At 38.5% G+C, this 27,045-nt stretch overlaps 2 protein-coding genes across 2 annotated transcripts in view; one reads left to right on the forward strand and one right to left on the reverse strand.

Moving 5' to 3' along the window:
- Window positions 1-27,045, reverse strand: part of LOC134671419 (V-type proton ATPase subunit D) — a 354,138-nt gene that overhangs the window by 188,816 nt on the left and 138,277 nt on the right. The window lies entirely within an intron of this gene.
- LOC134671109 (uncharacterized) lies at window positions 1,391-10,678 on the forward strand. Its single transcript, XM_063528884.1, has 2 exons — window positions 1,391-1,699; window positions 10,247-10,678. Exons 1-2 carry the CDS (start codon window positions 1,391-1,393, stop codon window positions 10,667-10,669), a joined length of 732 nt encoding a protein of 243 aa, XP_063384954.1. The 3' UTR covers window positions 10,670-10,678.

Here is a 27,045-nt window from a genome sequence, read left to right on the forward strand (position 1 = left end):
AACAGGAGTGGTCATTTCTCCATACAAAACGTACTCGACTGTTTCCTCCGTGGGTTTTGATGCTAGAGCAATGATTTTTTCAACACAGATTAATATTGTCAATATCTGTGTCGGACCGTTTTGTTTTTTTTTATATTTTTATTTTTTAAGGCGCTAGAGCCCTTAAAAAATGGCCAAAATGGCCTCATTGACTATGCCGCAATGAGGGGCGTAGTATTCAAAACCGATATCAATTAGCAAAAAAATCAAAACGGTCCGACACAGATAATTTTATAATCATTTAGATTTCCAAATTTCCTTACGATTGGTTAAGTTTTGGAAGAGGAAACAGTCGAGTACGAAACCTCGATTTTTGAGATTTTTACGCAGAATTTTTCGCCTCGTCCTTATCGCACTAGTTTTAGGAGCCGCTTCCGTTAGCGAGACGGGTATATTTACCAAAAATATTTAAAGCTCAGCTCCTGTTTCGTCTTAAATGAAGGCCTGTCAATCCATTTCCGTCTTGATAACAGGTAGGTAGCAAATCTCTACACCTTATAAAACAAAGACTCGGCTCGGGTCGCTAAGTTATTAACTAAAATGATGTCATATACCATATAGTATGTATGACACGGGTATTCAGTGGACGCTAAATAAATGTGATCAAGCCCTTCCTGTGGCGGAGGCCGGACGCTATTAGATGGCTCGGTATTTTTTTTTGTACAGGTAGGTACATAATGTACTTGTACGACAGCTATTTCAGTTTATAATTTGTGTACATAGAAGGTAAGCACAAATCCGAATGTTAGGTAGAATTTAATTTGTTCCCAAAGTTCTTACATGAGAAAAATATAGGCACGATCCAGACACAAACATGATTTACGCACCTTTTTTCCTGATAAAAATGCAATGTTGAGCAACACGGTAACACTCGGTAACTTTACACAGTTACTGTTGCACAGTGTTACCTATTCCACAAAATGTCACTGTCGGTGTGCATATACCTTTAGAGAAAGTTACTTTAACACGGCAACATAAAGTAACATCTGTTAACGTAAGGTGAACGACCGCGGGGTGCGGGGTGAGGGGCTCAGCGGCGGCGGGATTGGGTCAGTCATTTGTTGCTGTTGTTCGCAAATGCACGCGTCTGTCGTCGCCTGGCCAGTTTGTGTGAATGTAAATAAGTATATTTAGTATCTCCTTGGATTTAATAATTACTAGCGACGCGCCCCGACTTCGCACGGGTTAACAAATTATACACGTAAACCTTCCTCAAGAATCACTCTATTGATTGGTGAAAACCGCACGAAAACCTGTTCAGTAGTTATTGAGTTTATCGCGAACATACAAACAAACACACAGACAGACGCGGCGGGCGACTTTGATTTACAAGGTGTAGTGATTATTAATTATGTCTTTTCAATGGACAAACGACAATGTCTTTAAACTGATAGAAATGTACGAAAAGAGAGAACTACTATGGAACACCATGTTAGAGGAATACAAAGACCGTAATAAAAAACATGTTGCCTGGACTGAAATAGCTAATGCTTTCGAAGTGGAAAAATACGTTGTCGCAAAAAAGATGAAATCTCTTATCGGACAATTTCAACGGGAATTAAAGAAGGATGAAACCTCTAGCTGGTTCGCTTTTAAGAAAATGATGTTTATAAGAAATCGACCATATAAACCAGCAAGTACTCGTGATAGCGATGTAAAGGTAGGTACTTATGTATATTATGTATTTTATTTGGCTTTGTAGATTTTTTTTATGTTAAATTAGCTTTTGCTACTTTTTAAACCCCCGAAACCCCGACGCTAAAACAGGGGTGTTATAACTTTATAAGTATGTATGACCGCTACGCTATGTGTGTGTATGGCATGTAGCTCTTTTTAGGCCTGTTGTAATTTACATATCCTTATATGAGACGGCACACCGCTTGCATGACGTGTGTGCGCAGTGCGCACGGTTCCAGTTCCAACATTTTGGCGCATAGTCAGGCACTAGTTTACAGTGTTGCCAACTTGGCATAAATGATGCCAGATCTGGCATATTTTCACTCGCTTTGGCACCAAAATCTTCCATTTAGCATCTGGCATACTTTTTAGCATAATTTAGTCTAAGCCAAGTTTGCACCAACTTGGCAGCAACAACATGCGCCATCGCCTTATGTGGTTCATATTTTCATATGAATTTTGACTTTTGTGGACGGAAGGACGTCGACGGACTATACATATAAAGTTGGTCAAGCAGATCTTGTCAGTAGAAAAAAGTGGTGGCAAATTTGAAAAATGTATGTTTTAAGTGTCTAATTTCAAGTGACATTTTAGCATTTTTTTCAGCATATATCTCAAAAAACTTTGGTATAATTTTGACTTAATCTAGACATTAGTCTAGCATTCTTTAAATCCGAGTTGGCAACACTGCTAGTTTATTTATTCGTGGTTTTTCTCTTATAAGGTACAGAAGGCATAAATTCGAATTTAAATCATCACAGTAAACACTCCCGCGTCGATTTCATTATTACTATTATTCACCATCATAATTAAACGTCAGTTGATGCTATTAAATCAATTAAGTGCGTGCCAGATGCCTCGGGAACTGGTTTCGGCGCGTTTATTTACTGCGGATCTTTATTACTGTACTGTACTAGTGCCGTATTCGAACTTCAAAATATTCACAAGAGACAACACGTACTAGATACGTTATAGTTTAGATATCAACTAGTTCTCTTTTGCAGCGCGATTCGGGCAACCAATGTCACTTTTACGTTACATAGAGTAAGATATCTATTAGATGTGAATTGGATCTCTAAGTCATATCCTGTGGAAATCGTTCAAGAGTATCTCCAGAATCGCGCAAATGTCAAATTTGACAAGTTACGCTACGTCTTACGTAGGCGAACAACGCGCGAACGCGGCGCGGCGCGGCGCGGCGAAAGCGGCCGCCGCCGCGCCGCGCCGCGCCGCGCCGCCTGACATTCGCGTGCAAATCGCGCCGCACCGCGTTCGCAACGAGATCGCTTACGTAGGACACTTCTATGGGCATCAAAGGATTGATTTCGCCGCGCCGCGCCGCGCCGCGTTCGCGCGTTGTTCGCCTACGTAAGACGTAGCGTTAGATCTTAAACATATCGTTATCGTTTCTCGGTGATGTCTAAAAGTTATCTAATAGATGTCTATTTCAAAATCCGAATCGGGCCCCTAGTCATTTCATCTCCCTATTGATTTCTTTAGAACTTTACAGGTAGGTACCTACTTATACCCTACCTGCGAAGCCGATGGTCCTGTCTGTGTTCGAATCCTGGTATGGGCATTTATTTGTGTGATGAATATTAGTTCCTGAGTTATGGGTGTTTTCTATACATAAATGTATGTATTTATCTATATAAGTATGTTTATATCGTCGCCTAGTACCCATAGTACAAGCTATGCTTAGTTTGGGTATAGATCGATCTGTGTAAGATGTCCCCAATATTTATTTATTTAAGTATACTTTACCTATAAACTAGTGGGTCTGTGAGCTGTAGACGTCACGAACCATAGCTAAAAAAAATTAATCGATAATTTTTACCGGTACCTGCTACTAAATTTCACGAGAATCTGTTAAAGAATGCGACTTGCGGACGAGACTGCAGGCATGGATTTATTCACGTGGCAAAATATCCGTCACTTTCTAACACCGCGCAACTGAAAGTGACGGATATCGTTTTATCAAGTTGTCACGTAGACAAGAACGGCCATCATATCCGTACTGGAGAAGGAGAACATTAATGCGAAATTGTTGGAGGGTCTGCTATCCTGTGGCCTGAATCTGAAACATATGTGCACAGTACATTGCAAAAGCAAGTGCTACCATCTACCATTTTCGTCAGTACGTTTCCTTGTGCATAGTAGATTCTGCCATCTTGTGGGCTACATCGGAAGCATAAACGACACATTTACGCCTCGCGCCAAAAATGTGACGGGTCCTATGCTGCCCCCTATAGTTCATGCATGGGGCCTATTATTCATGCAAGGTACACCTAAAAAAATGTTAAAATCATTATAACGACTTGCTGTCAATCATTATATCATTATAATCTTATAACATAACGTCATTATATCACACTAAAGTATTAGTGCATTTGCCTACCTGCTAATTAGACAAAGAGCTGGCGTCAGTGGCTACACAGACACACATACACTCACACGCGTAGGTGTTTACCTGACAATGTTGCCAGATCACGAAATAAAAATGGAGGGGCACCGTATTAAAAACAGAAATTTTGGATAGCTTTCGAAAGTGGAATATATTCCGATATTTATTTATACATTACATTTTTTATGACATCTTCAATACTCATCTCGAAAATTTAAAGGAAATGACGTTCCAATAACATCTGATTATCTTCAGAATATATTTTGGCTTAAATTCTGGAACTCTATTAGTAAATTTAGCAAGCTCGAGTCATTCGTGAAATTTATTTGAGCTAATTGATCGCGTTGTGGCAAAGTGAATCTTTAAATTGATAAAACGTGGAAAAATGAAGTATCTGGCAACACCGACGGGAAGCGAGAGCGGGGAGGCGTCTCGCGTCTGTACTCACGCGGGTATCGGCGAGCACTGAGTTCAGTGCCACGGAGCCACCGTCTGTGGCTTGCGCAAACGCATCGGAGCACCAACGATGACACCAGCTTAACATTACACAGAGATCCGTAAGAATCAGAGACCAACTTTACTGGTCGTTACTCTGACTAGTCAGGTAGGTAGAATGAAACTAGCATGTGCATTCACCGAGCAACGGGCAGGCACGAGCGCTAACAGCTGATGCCGATGCGGGCCGGCTGCGTCCGCGCACACCTGTGTGCACTCTCACTCTCTCGCTCGCACGGTACGGCTGCCCTAATATCGGTGTGACGTGATTGTGGAATGAGCTCCGTGTGAACGGTGATGTGTCAGATCTTTGCGTGTGCTCTAGATGTTGCGAACGACTGCCGATGCAGTATGATATACAGTGGAACCTGGATAATTGCAATCTCAAGGGACCGGCCAGTTTTTGTCAATTAACCAGGTTTTTCATTTAAGCAGGTCGTGTCAATTAACGAGGTTCAAAAAATCGTTGTGTCAATTATAGAGGTTTTCATTAATAGAGGTTGCGTTCTGACAAATTTCTTTTATGGAGGTGCAAATAACCATTTAAAGTAGATTTACACGCTTACGTTCTGGGTTTCTGGTCTATATATTGCTTCTGTCTATACTTGCACTTTTACACTACATTAATTACGACTTTATTTTCTTATCATTTGGGTTTAAAAAATTCCCTTGAATTGTAGAAGAAAGTTTTATTAGAATGTAGAAAGCATACTTTGTTTTTTATTGATCAAAACTATTTCACCTACTACAGGCTGTGATAGATACCCAATAACTAAATTAAATTCTGGATGGAGATATAAATAAAATGATCATTGCTATTAAAATATTGTTTCTGCTGTCTACAACTACATAGAGAGACTACATACTACATAGATAATTATAGAGGTAATAAGCAAGACTCGTTTCAATAATAGAGGTAAAAACAAGAGCAAAAATAGCGGATTTTTTTTGCACAGTGTCAATTATAGAGGTCTTAAGTTGCGATGTGGTCAATTATAGAGGCAAAATTACGAAAAGCACTAAAATCTAAATTGCAATTATAGAGGTTCCAAAATTTCAATTATAGAGGCCTTGACTGTGGTCTGAGGGACCGGGACCGGACTTTTGGTTGCAATTATGGAGGTTTTGCATTTATGCAGGTTCCAATTAACCAGGTTTCACTGTACATAACTATAGATATGATACGTCTATAGGCTAGTTTAATTAATAAAGAAATCGATAACGTTATGTACAGGCACACTACCGTACACTGTACGATACATTATATACTATACGGTACTAGTTTGTAAAGAGTACTGTCAGATTTGCCAGTGACTATTTGACCTTCGACAGTTTGCATTTAACTGTCAGTTTAATTACGCTAAAGTACTTAAAACAATTTTAAATAGCCTCTAATATCTCCATTATCTTACGAAACATACGTTTATTTGATGTTAATGGTCAGTTTTTTACGGCTACTAATAGCTTTTGGCCATATAACTTAAGATATAAAATGCCCTTACAACTAAGGTGTATTCGGGTAACACCGAATGTCGGATAATTCCGAAATTCAGATGGAAATCACCCTGAATTCCATCATAATAAAAGTCTCTTTTCGGAATTATCCGACAGTTTTTGACATTCGGAATTACCCGAGTAAACCTTACTAAAGTAAAAACAAGCACGGTGCCGTGCGTCTTTTATTACGATTCGTTCAATATTTTTTTGCATACCTATATCTTACCATATACATACCTAACTAATTGTTGACCTTTTTATGATTCCGTGCCCAAACGGTAAAATCAGGACCCTATTACTAAAACCGGGTTCCCACGGCCTGTCTTGTCAGTAGAAAAAGGCGACAAATTTGAAATTTTTTTGTGTTTTAAGTGTCTAATTTCAAGAGATATTTGAGCATTTTTTTAGAATACGTATTTCAAATAACTTTAGCTTAAGTTTGGCATAATCAAGAATCTTAATCTTAATATTTTGTCTAGCATTTTTTCAAATCCGAGTTGGCAACACTGCATGATGGTACTTAATTTTTTTTTAATAATTAGTTCAATTGACTTGTACAAAGGTTTAGAACAAATTATAGACTTAAGGATGACTCACGTTAGACCAGACCGGGCAGTGTCCGTGGTCATGTCATATAAAAGTAAGCTCCGGAAGCTCCGGCCCAGACACGGCCCGGTCTAACGTGAGTCATCCTTATCTCACACTTTAAGACGAAACAGGAGCTATATATTATATTTAAGGTAAATATACCCGTCTCGCTAACGGAAGCGGCTCCTAAAACTAGTGCGATAAGGACGAGGCGAAAAATCCTGCGTAAAAATCTCAAAAATCGAGGTTTCGTACTCGACTGTTTCCTCCTTCAAAACTTAAACAATGGTAGGTAACCAAATTTGGAAATCTAAATGATTATGAAATTATCTGTGTCGGACCGTATTGCTTTTTTATTTAGCTAATTTACATCAGTTTTGAATACTATGCCTCTCATTGCGGCATAGTCAATGAGGCTATTTTGGCCATTTTTGAAGGACTCTAGCGCCTTAAAAAACAAGAATATCAAAAAAATCTAAACGGTCCGACACAGATATTGATAATATTAATCTGTGTTGAAAAAATCATTGCTCTAGCATCAAAACCTAAGGAGCAAACAGTTGAGTACGTTTGTATGGAGAAATTACCACTCCTGTTGCCTCTTAATTGGGTAATGGATCCCGTAGAAGATTAATTAGAAAGAATTTAACCGTTCGGCGGATTGTGAAACCTGCCCTCTTACGTGACTGGGCTTACGCCACTTTCTCGCGCGACGGCGTGTTTGACATTGAACAAGAGTCCAAGACATACGACAATTTATTCTTTTTTTAAAGAGAATATTATTTATTAGAAGACAGTCTATAAGACGATAGAGTTCTCCGAGACCACGGGGACAACGCCATCCTCGAAACGTCGGAGGTAAATCTTAAAACTTAAATACGCGATTAAGTCCCGTTGTGCAGTTTCATAACGTTATATAATCGTGAAAGTTTAAATCAGTGTATTACAGTGGTATTACTAAAAGAAATTAATAACTAGCTTAAATCTATTGCTTCTTTTCAGCATTGTCACTGGCCTGGTTTGAGATATCGTAGCAGAAACCTGTTAGGTATTACACGGTATCGGTTTAGGCCGTATTCCCAATTGTCCAGCTCAGGTGGGAACGGTTAATTCTCATTTATCCCCGCCGGAGGACAAATGGGAATATAACTCATCCAGCGCCGGGCACAGATGAGAAGAATTCATTCCGGGAGCCTAGATATAGCGAAAGCGTTCGATCGGGTCTGGCATCGGGGTCTCCTGTCTACCATCTTATGGACTACTCGAGACACTAATGCAAACGGACCGCTCTTTTCGTCCGGAAGACGCATACGAGCCGTAGTGGACGTAAGCTACTACGACTAGGTATATATGCTGTTCCAAAAGCATTGACGTTCCGCAAGGTTCTGTGCTATCCCCAACATTGTTTTTGCTGCGCATCAATGACATGTAGATAACATCGACGACATTCATTGCTATGCAGACGACAGTACTGGGGATGCCTATTACGCAGGTCATGCCAACATCCCTCGTTCGATGGTGCTAGAAAGTCGTATTAAACTTGTATCGGATATCGGGATCACTCTATCTTCTCGGGTCGGGATAATTTAGTCCAATTATATACCACCAAGACATTGTGTTTGCGCGTTATACCGCTAAGAAACCCCCATTTACTGTGGTCCTACAGTCTCAAGGTACAGCTTTTACCATGGAGTATCAGTATTGACATCTCCAATGACGTCCAATTCCTAAGCTACCTGTAAGTGAAGGCTGCGCTAGCAGCCAAAAAACTCTGTGTGCTCAATAAAGCGAGGCGATAATTTAACTCCGCCGCCGGGGCAAATGGGCAAATACTGCTATTATATAAATTGCAAGTCAGATCTCATCAGATCATATAGAGTACTGCAGTCTCCTTTTTGCAGGAGCACCTGGATACCAGCTTTGATTCTTCGACTCAGCAAAGGCGCGCTGTACAAATCTTCGAAGATCCCAAACTCAAAAGCGTTATTGAACCTTTAAGTCTGAGAGACTTTGCCCTTTGTGTGTATTCTTTCTATCACTGCATCGCTTGCCTTCGGCCGGGTGTTCATCCTCACACCGCGCGCACTGTGCAGTTTAAGAGGAATTTCCTGTATGGGTGGAATGAGCTGTATGGGTCGAATGAGGTGGGTTCTTCAAAAAATGAGTGTACAGGGTTGGCAACGCGCATATAGTTACAGACCTGTAGTAATACTCCTGAAGTTACAGACGTCCATTGGCCACGGTGGCCGTAAAGAAAATCGTGGCCTAAAGAAGTATTTTAAACTTATTTTTATAAGTCGACTTTCGATTGAACACTGTGCCAAACCAGTTACAAACCAAGTGTTGATTTCTTTCAAGAATAAAGTGTTAACCTTTAACACAAAAGTAACTGGACTTTAATGGTTATTAGTGTTATTACAGATTTTATAAATCGTGAAATAGGTTGTTGTATGTTTATATAAGTTGTAGTTACTCGTACATCCAACCTGAATCACAATAGTAGTGTCAAATTAATACGTGCAAATCCGGGATTGCGGAATTATTGGGCGCATCAATCGAATTTTGAAATTCGAACGTTCCCCCGCCCACTCCCCTGCGGCGCGGTCGCGTGCAAGGTTGCCGGCGTTGGCCTGTTATTCACTTCATTTCCCGCCCGTTTCTTTTCAGCTGACCAGCATAAACGCCAATCTTTTATTACGCTCAGTTGTTATGGACCGCGAGACCGTCCATAGACTGGTTCACCGGTAATGATGCGCTACGGAAGCTATGCGAATAATGACTCCGGTTGGCGCGAACTCATTGCCCGTCGAGGTCATTGTACACCGAGTTCTGAATTCTGATGTCCTAAATAGAGAAAAATTAGGAGTCTACTCGCTAGACGTTCAATTATAAGTTATAAGTTTAAGATATTATATCCTTAATTCTAAGTAATTTTCTATATGATTGCACACTTTAAATACTTAGTGTATTTTACAGAATGGAAGGCGAAACACATCGATAAAAATAAACACGGCACGTGGAATTTAAAATGAACGAGAAATATTGGTCTTCGTAATTCCAACGATTGGAACAACATTGCATTCAGTAACAAAGTTTTAAGCTTTTTGGGCTATCGCTGCGCTCAACTTGAAATGCAAAAATTTGGGCAATTTTTTTAGCAGCTAGGTATTAGAATGCAAAAATTTTAAAGAAATTTTCATCAATGTGTACGTGAAGTCGTATAAATACATATTTTAAAGTGTCTTATTATCAGGTATTTTACTGACAGTAGACTTTATTCGCGGAAGGAAAAAATTGCTTTTTATTCGTAAAATTTTCTGAATACAAATATTTAATCCAAAACAATAATAAAAAAAGTGGGAGAAAACAACATAAATGAACAAGACAAGATAGGTAACATGACAATGTACAAAACAAATACGTTAATATCACTAATACCGGCACGATCGAAGAAAAAAATACAAAAAAGATATTATTTTCGTCCTTTTATTCTGAGTATAGGTAATTATTTTATATACCCATTTATGTTTGTCTTTTTGTTTTCAGAACAGCCACAACGATGAACTCTCCGAGCCTTACCACGTAGAAAATTTCCACATAGCCGCCCCCATCCAAATGCATTACGAATCTACAGACACAACAGCAAACTTATCAACCAACTCAAGGAAAAGAACCAATTCGTATGACGATAAATCTGATGACCCTATGGGATATGGATTTGCTAAGCAATATCGGCCAAGTTCAAAATCTGGTCACGACGAATTTGAAATTTACGGGCAATATGTTGCTTCGGAACTAAGAGAGACTAAAGATCTGCACTCTGTCCTAATAGCGAAACGTTATATAAACGATATATTATTCAATGCACGTATAGGAAAATACCGTAAAGATTCTGCTAGTAATAATAGCAAGAGTAAAGTTATTAAAATTGAACAGGAACATGATTCAGATGTGTATGATGATGAATAAAATTACATTTCTAAATGCATGGAGTTTTAATAAAATTTTAGGTACCTACTTCTAGTGATAATGGCAATTTATTGACAGTATGCACCAAAGAAAAATTTAACAAGAGTTACGTCAGTATTTTGTTGGTAAGATGTTATTTTGAGATGAAGTTTGTGAAAATATATTTACAATTGTGGCAATGTATACCTAGCAGGAGCGAGATTATCAGAAAACGCTGGAAAGATCGGATCATCGGACAATGTGAAAACGTGCTAGGGTATATTTATACAATACATAGTAGGTATATAGTATAATACACGGTGTAACACGAGTGTGTATAACTGTATAACTAGTACATGTAATCGCTCGCCTCAGTTCGGCGCCGACTTTAGAACTCGAGTAAAATAGATGTGTCTGGACGTGAATGGCACCGTTATCACACTTATCACTTTAATTGTGCATTAACGTTTGAATAAATAATAACTACTAATAAGTTGCTTACTGTATCATTTAGCAAACTAAGTACATTTTGTCGTAGAAACCTAAAATTACCCAATTAGGTAGCCGTATTCTGTATAGTCATCGGAAAAAAGATTATCATTTTATTTTTAGATAAACTACATATTTTTTTATAATCAACTGATGAAACTTAAACTTTAAATAAATATGAGAAATGTATCTATATGTTCTTACTATCATAGTTCTTTCATGCATTTGTATTGATAGTTAATCTCTGTTAAAGTCATCCTTTAACATTTTTTTGTGCGCTATTACTTATTACAGTTTATATGAGTACCTATTTAATCATTTTATTATTATTTAGCTGTTGGTATGGATAAGTTCTAAATATCACTAAGATGCATTGAGTAATAACGACCGCTTTCGTTATAACGAAAGCAAGGTAATTTAGAAAATTGCTAATATCGACTAAATATGAACTTCATATTTTAGCAATACCTACCGACTGCAATGCTTATCATACCCAAATTATCTTTTTCATACCAGATTTATCCAAATGCACCTCATAGGTACACAATTTATTTGTTAGATGATGCGTATACAGTGTGTTTTCTGTAACAGGAGCAATAAAATAAACTGTAGGCTGTACTCCTCAAACTGACCAACATTTGTTCAGCAACTTTTGAAAATAACTCATGTTTTGATTTTTATTACACTTTAAAGTTTATTCTAAGACGCAATGTATTGCAAATTTTGTTGTGTTAAAAGCGTGACAAGTAACGTCAAACACACTGATGTCAACGTACTTTGAAGGCAATATTTATTTTGTATGAAAAGGAGGAAGTCTAAATGATTCATAATTTTTAAAAGTTGCTGAACAAATGTTGGTCAGTTTAAGGAGTACAGCCTTTAGTTTAATTTATTGCTAGCATCCTATATAGTATATCTGTACTCGTATGTATTTAGCCACTTTAAAGGGCATGAACACTTGAACAGTTGAACACGAGACTCAGCAGTATCAACATAAATGTGTTTCTTCGCATTCCCCTCTCGCGGAAAAAACCTTTTGTTCCGTAACGATTCGAAATACAAGACCCTTCACGACATTTTCTTTCTCGTGTTAATTAGTCACTCCGCCGTTGATGTTTTATATTATGAACTTTGCTTTATTATTAATGGAGCTACCTGTATTCTCGCACGTGTAACGATAGAATGAGTTGCTTGAATATTATCTGAGTTAAGTATTTAACATCAGTTTTTTTTTTTTTTTTTAGGATCACCAACAGACAATACATCAAGAAAAAAGAATCAGTAGCTTACATAACATTAAAGGTAGACGTTTGTCCAATTATAGGTAACCACAGCTTGCTCCAGTATCTTAGGACATACAATATAGGTACATAGGACATTTAGACTTAAGCTATTAATAAATAAAATTTAACAAATATAAGTATATATTTCTTAACACTGGCAACATTTTATCTAAAAAAAAAATTTAGAGATGCTTCAGGGAATGCAACCGGTAAAGTCGCCATCAGATATATCTGAGCAGCCAAGGTATTCACAATATCTGGACAGGCACTCTAACGCCTTGACAATAAAGACGTGCTCAGATATTTGTGAGCGCCTTGGCGGCTCCGATATATCTGAGCCGATATCTCCGATATTATCAATGAAATTACAAACATACCCCAATTTCTTCAAAAATGTAGCATGAATCATTATTGATATTGTTTATACTGTTACAATATTAGTACAACTAGTGGCGAGACAAGACCGACGTGTAGAGCGACCAATTAATTTATCCTACCTGCCCTTAGCCACACTCACCCCAACTTTACCATCTCACTTCACGCCCTCACAAATCTCAAACTGATTTTTCGTTATAAATTACAATGCTCTGCTCTTATTACTTCACTAATTCAAATTAAAATTAAATCTACAGCACAAAACCAACTCTATCCCTTTATACTACGGTCGGTATTTAAATGAAGTGGTAAGTATTCATAAGCTGTATTGTGTCCGTTCTAGTTCAAGGAACTCGAACTCGAAACCACGTTGATCGTATCGTAATCGATCGAATGAACACTAAATGTTAATACGTACGTGGCGAATTTTAATATCACAGACACAGCTTTTATGTAACGTAACCTGTAACCAACACTGTAAAAAATTTAAAACTAGAATCACACACTATAAAGTATTGTAAGGACTAGCCAGTTGTAGTGTAAGAATCACAGGGTGTTTAGCAAAAATGTGTCAACCCACATTGATTTTGCAATAAAATGTCAACTTTAATGGTAACATTCCATTTCTAACCGCAGCTGCACTACCGGTACTGAACGCGTCGCTGTCATTGTCAATTTCCATAGTAAAATTGACAGTAATGCAGCTGTCGTTGGAAATGGAATGTTACCCTAAGCGTCAATTTTTTGAGTTGACATCTTATTGCAAAAGGAATGTGGGTTGACACATTTTTGCTAAACACCATCCAGATTAGGAAGATAAAATACAGGAGCTGCGATTAATAATCAGAATTTTCGCCGTTGAGAAAGCAATGCGTTTTAAGTATACGTTATTGTGGCACGAGCCCTCGTGCCTCGCCCGGCCCCACCCGCGGAGGGGGGGTGGGGGCACCCCCCTAAACGGGATGCGCCTCCAATTTACATTTATGAAGTCCCGTAACAGATTCCGGGATGTTTACTTTCGATAATTAAAAACGTCTCAGGTGTAACGTGCCAATCCTTTTGGCAGTTTACCGTTAGTTGGCCACTATTTAGTCGGTAAAGCACATTAAGTACTCATTTAAGTTTTACAAACTTGGAGTGTTGGTAGATTGTAGGGCTTATCGAGATTCGATGATCTTAGTTTTAGTAGAGAAATGGGTATCGTTGTAGAGTGGACCATTGATATGAAGATAAATTAAAACCTTCTATTATCTGCCTCTAATTTGTTTTAATATTTTTTATACCTATGTTTTATTTTATGTAGATGTGAATAAATTATATTTGCACTATACTTATTGTTCAAATGTTATAAACGTGTGTCCTCTTTAAATTATACAGATTCGAACGTCGGCGTTCTCGAGATATACGAATGCTAATTTGCTGTCTGGCTGGATCTTATTGGAGTAAGTGCCGTTTACATTATTGGTTCTTAAAATGTATTAATTTACAAAAAGAGGACTGCGTAATATTGAAAAAAGAACAGTTTTTTTATGAACGTGGAAGAAGTGTGTAAATATACTTAAAAATCTAAAGTTCCCTGAGTAATTAAATTAAACTTGTAATTTAAGTTGTTGGTTTGACGTAAATAAATGTACATATTTTCTTTCTTTCTTTCTAATTTTGAAAATACCCTAATTAAGTCAAGAAGAACAACAGAACAACCGAACAGGTGGGATTAATAATAAAATATTACGTAAGCATAGCTTGCAAATTCTAAAAACCGGGCAAGTGCGAGTCGGACTCGCGCAAGAAGCGTTCCGTATCATAAAGCAAAAAAAAAAAACGGAAAAACATGCAAAAAGAAAACGGTCACCCATCCAAGTACTGACCCCGCCCGACGTTTGCTTAACTTCGGTCAAAAATCACGTTTGCTGTATGGGAGCCCCACTTAAATCTTTATTTTATTCTGTTTTTAGTATTTGTTGTTATAGCGGCAACAGAAATACATCATCTGTGAAAATTTCAACTGTCTAGCTATCACGGTTCGTGAGATACAGCCTGGTGACAGACAGACGGACAGACGGACGGACGGACGGACAGCGAAGTCTTAGTAATAGGGTCCCGTTTTACCCTTTGGGTACGGAACCCTAAAAACGAAACCAAGACTAGATAAGAATATTCTCAGTACCTATGACTTTTTGGGCAGAACATCCGAAGGGACGGTTTCTAATAACATTATGCAAAACACCCCGTGGACCGCATACCGCCTATACTGATCGGGACCCTTAGCTACTCGAATAAGCCCACATTTAGGACGAGTACTTTCAACATGGAGAAATAATACTTCAACTTATAATGACTGAAGTGTTTTTATATTACAAAGTTATAGTCTTATTATTAAATCCCAACATTAGGCACAAATAAATTGACCTGTGAAGTGAATATTTTCGATTTAATCTTTACCATTTTTCAGTTGAAGGTTTTAAAACGAATAACTGGCTAAAACAGTCCTATAAAAATACGCACACTTGTCACTTTCTACTATCTCGAAACGGCTCTAACGATTTTGATGAAATTTGCAATAGGGGGATTTTCGGGGACGGAAATTCGACCTAGCTAGGCCATATCTCTGAGAAAACGCGCATTTTTGAGTTTCTGTATGTTTTCCGCGTAAAGCTCGGTCTTCCAGATATTATTCATTGAGTTAAATCGGAAAAAATCTTGATAGTTTCCATGTGATTGAGTTAAACTACGTATACATAGCCAAATACGTACCAAATTAACCTACAGAGCACTACTACAAATAAAGTCACATAGTAAAATAGCCTTGTTTTAAACATACCCACTCAAATTATCATATTCAATCAAACCAGCTAATTCTGCGTACGTCGTGTAATACATATTGAATGGTAGCCGTTACACGTATATGTTCCATAACAGTTAGCAATCAAATTTGATGATATTTTGGTGTGTCTACCGCAAAATCTGTGTTTACGTACCTACTGGAGTAACTACGTTGGGGATATATGCACAATACCTATGTATCCATGAACAGACTTATTTAGGTGATAACCTAAACGTAATTCCACAAAAACCACATTCCACAATAACAATATTTTGGCCGGTAGTGTAGATATACCAGACACATACACTTGACAAAAAATATGGTTGTCTGTGAAGTCGGTTTACGGACAATAATTTTGCGTGATAACGTCATAAGAATACGTTACCATGGAGATCTGTCCACAACGTTACCATGGAGATCTGTCCATAACGCGACACTTCTTCGTGCATGGTGTTCATCGATTTATAAGACGTTATCACGTCAAAAAATGATCTCTTTCCCTCCTTCGTGAATTGGGTAAAAATAAAAGGTAACAACGTTGTGAAAGGTAGTAACGAGTAACCAATTAGGAATCAATAGTAATAAACCGTATTGTAGTAACGCGGTCAAAACAATCGAACTAATAAAATAGTTTTACGATGTATTGAATTTTAAAGCTGTTTGTTGAAAAACTGATTAGCGCAATCGTGAGGTATAGTTGGCTCAAAAACTATACTGCAAAACGTAATTCAAGACCGAAAAAAGTAAACAATGTTACCCCTTTTTACTAGCGCGTCTTGTATTTAAGGAAAAATAATTAAATAAAAGTACTTTTTTAAATAGTAGGAGTAAAATTACGAATAAATAATTTATCTTAGCGTGATTATTTATCAAAAGGAATTTACTATTTTACAAACAAATTATTGCAATCGCAACGTTGTCTTACTTTTTTGGTCTTGAATTACGTTTTGCAGTTTAGAAGGCGAATAAATAATCCCAGGTTTTTTCCAGGGAATCAAACTATTTTGCTAAATTTTATCTAAATCAGTTATCGGTTTAAGCATGAAGAGATGACATCAGAGTTACTTTCACGAACGCGTACGAACGGCGAACGGCGCCCGATTTTAGAATACGTACGTCGGGCTACGCCCGACTCTTTTAGAATGAGGGCGCCGAAGGCGCCCGGATTTGGAACGCGTACGTCGGGCTACGCCCGACTCTTTTAGTATGAGGGCGCCGAAGGCGCCCGGCTTTGGAACGCGTACGTCGGGTTACGCTCGACCCTTTTAATATGAGGGCGCGCAAAGGCGCCCGGCCTTGGAACGCATACGTCGGGCTACGCCCGACTCTTTTAGTATGAGGGCGCCTTCCCGGCTTTGGAACGCGTATGTCGGGCTACGCCCGACTGTTTTAGTATGAGGGCGCCGAAGGCGCCCGGATTTGGAACGCGTACGTCGGGCTACGCCCGACTCTTTTAGTATGAGGGCGCCAAAGGCGCCCGGCTTTGGAACGCGTACGTCGGGTTACGCTCGACTCTTTTAGTATGAGGGCGCCTTCCGGCTTTGGAACGCGTACGTCGGGTTACGCTCAACTCTTTTAGTATGAGGGCGCGCAAAGGCGCCCGGCTTTGGAACGCGTACGTCGGGCTACGCCCGACTCTTTTAGTATGAGGGCGCCGAAGGCGCCCGGCTTTGGAACGCGTATGTCGGGCTACGCCCGACTCTTTTAGTATGAGGGCGCCGAAGGCGCCCAGCTGTGGAACGCGTATGTCGGGCTACGCCCGACTCTTTTAGTATGAGGGCGCCGAAGGCGCCCGGCTTTGGAACGCGTACGTCGGGCTACGCCCGACGCTTTTAGTATGAGGGCGCCTTCGGCGCCCGGCTTTGGAACGCGTACGTCGGGCTACGCCCGACACTTAGTATAAGGGCGCCTTCGGCGCCCGGCTTTGGAACACGTACGTCGGGTTACGCTCAACTCTTTTAGTATGAGGGCGCGCAAAGGCGCCCGGCTTTGGAACGCGTACGTCGGGCTACGCCCGACTCTTTTAGTATGAGGGCGCCGAAGGCGCCCGGCTTTGGAACGCGTATGTCGGGCTACGCCCGACTCTTTTAGTATGAGGGCGCCGAAGGCGCCCGGCTTTGGAACGCGTATGTCGGGCTACGCCCGACTCTTTTAGTATGAGGGCGCCGAAGGCGCCCGGCTTTGGAACGCGTACGTCGGGCTACGCCCGACGCTTTTAGTATGAGGGCGCCTTCGGCACCCGGCTTTGGAACGCGTACGTCGGGCTACGCCCGACACTTTTAGTATGAGGGCGCCGAAGGCGCCCGACTTTGGAACGCGTACGTCGGGCTCCGCCCGACTCTTTTAGTATGAGGGCGCCGAAGGCGCCCGGCTCTGGAACGCGTACGTCGGGCTACGCCCGACAATTTTAGTACGAGGGTGCCGAAGGCGCCCGGCTTCGGAACACGTACGTATCTTGTAAAAAAATTGACTTATTCATACATTTTGGCTGATCAGGACTTCTATACCTGTTCACGTTATAAAATGTTGCAGGACATTAAAAAAACACCATGTATAGCGGCCAAACAAATTTCTTTTGCAAAAACCTTTTTGTATCGCCGTAGTCGAGTAACACGCGGATAGAATCCAGAACGCTTGTAGATTCATAGTTCGAATCACCTAACCGATAAATTAATGTTTTATGTGGCGCATGCAAGCAAAGCCGGGTGCAAAAGCTAACAATGTTTATATATTTGAAATGTGCTAATTGAGCTCTTTCCAATGATGTATAACACATCATCATTACTTAATTTTAGTTTTTTGGTTCGTGACTTTATGACCTCTAGAGGGCGCCGTGTTCCTTTTTTTGTGACGCCATATAGCCTATAACCAGCGGACGATTAAGACGATTCGAATGACACATCGTTTGTTAAATTATAATAAGTACTTTAGAAGTTATGAGGGAACAGATGAACATACATACATACATACCCACATACATACCGGTCAAAATCATAACCCTCCTTTTGCGTTGCCGTAGTCGGGTAAAAAACAGACATAGGCACCGATAATACTCGTACAAAAGAGAGGACACAGGTTTATTCATTAATAAGTGCAACCTACATCCTGAGACAATTCCCACTAAGATTTGTAAGCCAAGAATATTGAAGTGGCATTGTCATCGGATAGAGGTATAACATGTGTGGTATAATAGATAGTAAACTAATATTGGGACACTGACGATAGTAATAATCATTACAGTGCAAGATTCGATCACATAACATTCGAGTAGCGAAATACGTTGATTTTTTCGGTTTCGGGCACTTTGGGTTGACGATGACGCGAACACCCCTGACGTTCAAGAGGGACACGGTTCGATAAAAAGTTGTACCCGTGTCTAATTTTATCCTGCAAGACCGATTGACAACACATGTTAGAAATCTTTTAGTAAATTTTACTGACGTTGATAAACCGTCTCTACTGTGAAATAGGTACTTAAATGTAAACATTTTGGCTAAAGGAGTAGTTGCGCGATTCTGGAGATACTCTTGAACGATTTCCACAGGATATGACTCAGAGATCTAATTCACTTCTTCTCTATCTAACGTAAAAGTGACATTGGTTGCCCGAATTGCGCTGTAAAAGAGAACTAGTTGATATCTAAACTATAACGTATCTAGAATGGATCTAGTACGTGTCGTCTCTTGTGAATATCTTGAAGTTCGAATACAGCAGTAGGTGACGTGAATGAGTCCCTAATATTTACAGTGGTATCCAAGATTAGGTTGAGTTATTTAATGATGTAACAATGTTAGGGCATACTTATTATAAATTTTCATGAATAAATCAATATTAATATTAAGGCCTGGATTCGGACCAAACTAACTCTTCAAAATGTGCCAATGTCATTATAGTTCGTTTTTTTAGCATTAGAAAGAACTTCGCAGAAGTAAGCTTGTGGTTTCAAATCCGGCACTTTTAGCGGTAATAATTTGAAGTAAATTATATGTATTGACCGTGCTACATTAGAAAATTCAATAAGTAATTATTAACAATTAAAGAGCCTGATAAAAACTGTACGCTTACTTCTCTGGAGTTCTTTCTAATGCTTAAAAAACGAACTATAGTAGTGTCAAATTACTATGAAGATTTGACGTTTTATCAATAAAATATCTTCGTTTTATGCAAATCGGTGCAAAGTTAGCTTGGCCGGACTCTAAGCACTATCTACACAAACAACCCTAGGTCAATTTGTGTAATGTCCCGTATATGCGTAGATATAGATCTACGCATATACGGGATATTATATATCTACGCATATACGCCGCAGTAAGCATCGTCTGCAATGTGACACAGTGCCCGGTAAGAGGTTACGGCGCGGGGTCACCAAGGGTCATGAAACTTTTTGTCCTAGGTATTCCAGACAGACTAAATTTTTAGTACCTACTCTGAGGTATCACAGTGTAAACTACGCACGATTATGCGTTATTAACTAGTCACATACAACACATATTTTTCGCTATCTGGACATAGGTATTTGGCTCTCTAGTTAAGGGGTACCCGAGGTTTTCATCTAATTTTGACAAGTTTTGAATTGTATCTCCTACTTTTGCACTACACGTAGAATTATAACACCAATGGCTAACAGCAATGGTATTTTTGGTACCGAAATATCATGCTAGTATTTAAGTACAGTACCTATTAGTAAACATTTTACAGTTTTATTTAGTCTGTTTAAATATCTACCTATGAAATATAGTTTATTATAAATTAAAAAGTAAGAAAGTATTAAGATAACGGTAGGTACTTCATTTTGACACCGCTACCCCCGTAAAGATCGTCGTATAGACCGTGTAACTGCAGACCCGGCTACCGCGAAAACCGAAATTCGCGAATTGCGGAGAGCTTTCTCTTTTACTCCAATGAAGGCGTAATTAGAGTGACAGAGAAAAATGCCCGCAATTTGCGAACGTCGATTTTCGCGGTTATTGCCCAGAATTTGAAATGTATTTCTGTCTGTAGGTACACGAGTACACGACTGGAGTCTGGAGGTTAGACTGAGACATAAGCCTTCAGGGACTCAAGCCAAGCATGAGAATTATGCCAACTGTCAATTTCAATACAATTGACGAATATCTCAGACGCCTCAGTCCGAAATTATCCTAAAATGTTCAATGTTGTTTCTAACTAATTGCCGTATTCGAACTTCAAGATATTCACAAGAGACGACACGTACTAGATCCATTCTAGATACGTTATAGTTTAGATATCAACTAGTTCTCTTTTGCAGCGCAATTCGGGCAACTAATGTGACTTTTATGTTAGATAGAGTAAGATATCTATTAGATGTGAATTGGATCTCTAAGTCATATCCTGTGGAAATCCTTCAAGAGTATCTCCAGAATCGCGCAAATGTCAAATTTGACAGGTTAGATCAAACATATCGTTATCGTATCTTGGTGATGTCTAAAAGATATCTAATAGATGTCTATTTCAAAATCCGAATCGGGCCCTAAGTATTTCGGTATGTGAGAGCGTCTAGACTCTCTAGGGATACACATATTACGAAATGTAAAATGAGATACCAATTAGATTTGAATAATATAGCGTGGCGTTTGCCAAATGTTTACCTGCGCGCTTGAGTAAGCATTTTTAATAGACTTGTAATACTCGTAAATTAGACTTGTATATTATATTTCCTAATATCCTTCCGCGTGCTCACTGTTTCAGAGAAATACGATTACATAGTAAATAGTATTACCCTAGGCATTAGAAGAGGTGTAAGTAGGTATGTATTTAAATTCAGACTATTCTCATGTGTTTATTCTGCAAGTGCAATTTTTTGGTAAATATTTTTGGCGTGAGAGATTTCGTGCCACTTGCACCATCCCACTAACCTGGGGTTAACCCGGGGATAAGCGGTTAATCTGTTAACCTAGTGTCAAATTGTATGGCTAACCATGGCGACTCCTGGTTTAACCGGTTAACCCCGGGTTAGTGGAATGGTGCAAGTGGGCCTTAGTGGATGTCCATAAGCTACGTATTAAGTACACAAGTAAGAAAGGATTCTGACCTGTCATATTTATTTTTTCAACACTTTTGCTAAGTTTTTTGATATTTCTGGCGTTCTCAATTTACCTCATGAAAATGATTGATGTATTTAACTGACTTAAGTATATACATATGTACTACGTTACTCGTGATTCAATCGCACCTTTCATGGTAACGTAAGTAGAATACAATTCGCCACGTTAATGCGTTCTACCTATTTATGGCAAGAATGTACATTCTGGGTAGTACAACTGTAGGTACATATCTAGACACGCGGCAGCGTGTCAAGCCAAGTTCAAGCAAAGGAACTGGCTAGCCAGCGCCAAGTGTAATATTACACGAACCACTTGGTGCCACTTTTGACCCTTCTATAACTCAAAACATCTTTAACGTAAACACATAAAACTACGTGTGTTTAATTATATCCATAAGGACATCTAGAAGCCCAAATTTCATGAAGCTAGCTCAAACGGTTATAAAGATATGAAGGTCAAAAAGTCGTAAATTTTAAGACTGACTGACATACCTATAGTACCTAAACCTAACCTACTTCCAGATGACCTAGAAGGATGAAATTTGGAATCCAGCTCAGTTATTGTGTGAAAGCGTAGGAAAAAATCTAAAAATTAAAAAAAGTTATAAAATAGGGGGGGTCCCCATACAAAAAAAACATTTTTTATTGTGACTGACATATAAGTACCTAAACCTAACCTACTTCCAGATGACCTAGAAGGATGAAATTTGGAATCCAGCTCAGTTATTATGTGAAAGCGTAGGAAAAAATCTAAAAACAAAAAAAAGTTAATAAATAGGGGGGGTTCCCATACAAATTTCTTTTTTATTGTGACTGACATATAGTACCTAAACCTAACCTACTTCCAGATGACCTAGAATGATGAAATTTGGAATCCAGCTCGGTAATTGTGTGTAAGCGTAGGAAAAAATCTAAAAATAAAAAAACTTAAAAAATAGGGGGGGTCCCCATACAAAAAACCTGTAATACGCGCTAAACAACCGGCCAACGGTGTGTCGTTGGCGGCGCGCGGCACCACATAATTAATACAAAGAACAGTAGTAAAAAACATGCAGCGGAAACACAAGAAAAAACATTAAATCTCAATACCTGCCTAGTTTTCTTTACAAAAAGTATTGATATCCCATCAAAAACATAAATGTAAAAAAGGAGAGCCAAGTTCAATACAAAAATTATGCTTGGCTGTGGGGTTCGCCGCAAAAAGAATGGAGATCTAAATGAGTGCCAAGTTCTATGCAAAATCCAAATATGTATTTATAGGAACAAAATAACATTATAAACAAGTATTAAACTCTATTTCTTTGCTTTATTGGATACCTATAACAATTGCTGTTATTTAAAAATAATGTGAGATCTTAAAGTAGGTTAGATTTGGCTTGGCCAGTTTTTATCAGAATTACAAAATATATATGTTGAATAACTTTATAAAATGACTGATGTAATGAAAACTGGCCAAGTCAAATCTAACCTGCTTTAAGATCTCGCATTTTTTTTAAATAACAGCAATTGTTATAGGTATCCAATAAAGCAAAGAAATAGAGTTTAATACTTGTTTATAATGTTATTTTGTTCCTATAAATACATATTTGGATTTTGCATAGAACTTGGCACTCATTTAGATCTCCATTCTTTTTGCGGCGAACCCCACAGCCAAGCATAATTTTTGTATTGAACTTGGCTCTCCTTTTTTACATTTATGTTTTTGATGGGATATGTATTACAAGAAGAGAGAAGCATAAAGGAAGTGATACCGCTCCTTATACGGCTTGGTAAGCAAAATATATCTACTTGCCAACTTGAAACGTGAAAAAAGCTTGAATATAAATGTATAGGTACTTATTTAAGGCAAAAAACAATACATAAGGTGGTGGTACTGGTGCTCGACGCGGTCCCAGTACATGTCATCTTGAAACTTAAGTCACTTTCAATAGATGGTGACAGCAGGGTGTCATAGGCATTAGCATGTCGAGCACTAGTACCACCATCGTAGGTATCTTGATAATAATATTATGGTTGCATATTGCAAAAGGGAATAATACCCAATTTAAGTGTTACCTTCTTACATTGCGCGCTACAGTAGTATTTTATACAATCGTGATATAATAGAGAGCTTTTCAGTCGAGTACCGTGTTTAGGCAACGAAGCTTGCTGAGTTGCCTAAGTAAGGTACGAGATTGAAAAGGTTGATTATATCACTATTGTATACAATACTTTTTCTACGAGTCAACAAAAATAAATATATTTGACGCCTCAACACTTACACTGAAGAACAACGAAAACAGGTCGCTTAACATGGAAATTTCCCCTACTGAATTTAAAAGGCTAAAGAAAAATACCGTGGAATTCACCTGTGGACTTAGCAAGCATGATACGTATGTGTTTAAAATATAGCTTCTCGCTCACTCGTTTGCAAGCTTAACTAAGCAAACTCACACAACTCCTTTGAACTCCGCCAACTTCCGTGGAATATTTTCCAAACCAACTATTTTATGGATCCTTTTGCGCTTCTAAATTTTAATTTAGTCTTAGGTCAACTGTGCTACCTAGGAGCTTACATAAGCGGTAATATATAGTACTTATTCAACTTTCACTTCAAATGTAGTTAACACACAACCATTAGTACCTTGGTAGATGGTTCAATTAAAAGTTGCTATCTATGATAAATGAGTTGATGACATAGTATTAGTTTATTTTTTGGAAAATTGGATATTGATGAGCGTTTCTTATATTTTTACCATTTTTATATATTGTGACCTTTTTTGCCACTTTAGTGTTATTTCTAGTCCGGATCGCGAGCCCTTTTCATCCTTATAGGATAGTGTGTCCTAAAATATCCATACATTTTTCAAACTTTCCTTTTTGTTACCACCATACAACGTATATGGGAAATGGTAACACAAAAGGAAAAAACATCTGGGACATTTTTTATCCTCCGAGATAGATATCCTCTGAGTAGAAATATTACACAAAAGTGGCAAAAAAGTCACAATATACAGGGTGATTCCGGGGTCGTGGAGCAAGCGATCAAGGCATGATACACAAGCCCATACTGAACAACTTTTACTATGGGACCAACTCCGATATCGCGAAAAAAAAATTGGTACTTTCATACATTTCGGCCGATCACTGTATTATGCCTTGATCGCTGGCTTTACTATGGGACCAAATCCGAAATCGCGAAAAAAAACTGGCCTTCCCATAGAACACGACAACATGTGATCGGCCGAAATGTATGAAACTACCAATTTTTTTTTCGCGATTTCGGAGTTGGTCCCATAGTAAAAGTTGTTCAGTATGGGCTTGTGTATCATGCCTTGATCGCTTGCTCCACGACCCCGGAATCACCCTGTATAAATATGGCAAAAAATAAAACAAACGTTCTGATATTTTATTTTTTCAAACTGCGTTTAACTGTGGCTATGGCAAACCTAAATATAAATTATTAGAGTATATTTATTCACATTTTATTAAGTTTTTAACCAGCCAGTTTTTTCTCCATTCCTAATGTTTCCAAGTTCCCAAGGAAATGGTCACAGGGTCTGATATTGAGTTAATTACCTACCTGCGAGCCGAAGCGTCCTTTTGTCGGCCGTCTCCGACTAAGTTCATTGATTCCGTTTTTGCCTTCTGTACCGACCAAACTGCGAGACCCCTCTTCCTCTCTACTCTCACCCGGTATGTAGAGCCATAGGGAGTAAGTGAGAGGGGCAGAGCAGGTCAAGAAAGATGGCCAGGCGATACCAACGTTGTGACGGCTATGAAATGAACGTTTAAGCATGTGTTTGTGGCAATGGCCCGGTTTTCTATCAACACCATCGAATACAAACCCTATCTCGTGCTGACAAAGCTTCTTTCACATTGACATGTTGTCACAAGCTTCATAGCAGATTATTCTGAAACGAATCTTATAATCTACGACTTAAGATACAACTTCAATTGGGCTGTTAAAACAAGCTTAAATGAAATTCAACTGAGGTATTAATGACGTACTTATTTGTATGGATTCGTTATTAACGATAAAAGCTTTTAATTCAAATTAAAATTATTTAACTTTTGTAATGACAACAATAGGCTAATAATAATAAAATTAATAAACTATACAAATCCAAATAAATTAACTCGTTAACCAAGCCGTGACGATTTAGTTAAGGTATGATCGCTAGAAATTTCGAAAGTGCGTCACGTCAAAGCTTATACCAATAGGTGTTTACAAAATTCAATAGGACTCTAGACTCGTGTAAAATTTCTCAATGTATCAATAAAATGATATAATACGCATTTCCATAGATATTACTGAACAATACACATCACTTATGAAAAGATTTATTAATGGTATAAGTACTAGGTATGTTTAGGTAGGAGAATCAGCGATAAAACCAGTACAATTTGACACTAGGTTAACGGTTTAACCTACAGGTGCAAGTGGGCCTTAGTATAGGTTTATTTTAAGAATTAAACAAGACGCAGAAGGAGAAATCGATGAAAAACAGCGCGTAAGGATATTTCCGTACTCATAAGTTTGTTATATGTATTTAACGTGATTCTTTATTGGGTATCAGGAGCTAAAAATATAGCCAAGTCTCGCGTGCCACAATAACTAATCGATTTACACCTCATTCATCACAAGTTTGACGTCACTATATGGAGAGGAATACACTTAAAAAGAATACGAACTTACAAACACATACATATTCAATATAGATAGACCATATACTGCTACTGTGCTACTGTTTTAGGGTGAATCAACTTTTAGAACACCTGATTTCGTGTCCCTAGACTCCTTAGCAAAGAAAAATCGATTTTTCTAAAACCATGTGGTTTTTTTTTACTTTTTTGTTTACACGGGCATTATTAGATCCATAAGTATTTAATTAACACATTAAAATTAACAACTTGATAAGATAAAAGTTACATTTTGTACGGTAACGCAGCAGAAAAAAGTTTTCTCCCATACAAAAATCAGGGACACACAGTTTTTGCCTATTTTCTGATGCGTTACCATACTAAATGTAACTTTTATATAATCAAGTTGTTAATTTTAATGAGTTAAATAAATATTTATGGACGTAATAATGCCTATGTAATCAAAAAAGTATGAAAATCGACATGGTTTTTGAAATATCGATTTTTCTTTGTTCGGGAGTCTAGGGACACAAAATCAGTGTTCTAAAAGTTGATTCGCCCTTTAACCCTTCATTCTAATGTTGTCGTAGTCGAAACAAAGTAAGTGATCACCAACAGTAAGGCCCGGTACATGCCCGGTACAGACGGACTGCAACTTGTATGGGTACTGCAGTTGGCGTGCAGTCGGCGTGCAGTTTCTATACAAATTGCAGTCGGGTTGCAGTCCGTCTGTATCGGC

This window comes from Cydia fagiglandana, chromosome 15, assembly GCF_963556715.1.
Source record: "Cydia fagiglandana chromosome 15, ilCydFagi1.1, whole genome shotgun sequence".
NCBI classification, from domain to species: domain Eukaryota; kingdom Metazoa; phylum Arthropoda; class Insecta; order Lepidoptera; family Tortricidae; genus Cydia; species Cydia fagiglandana.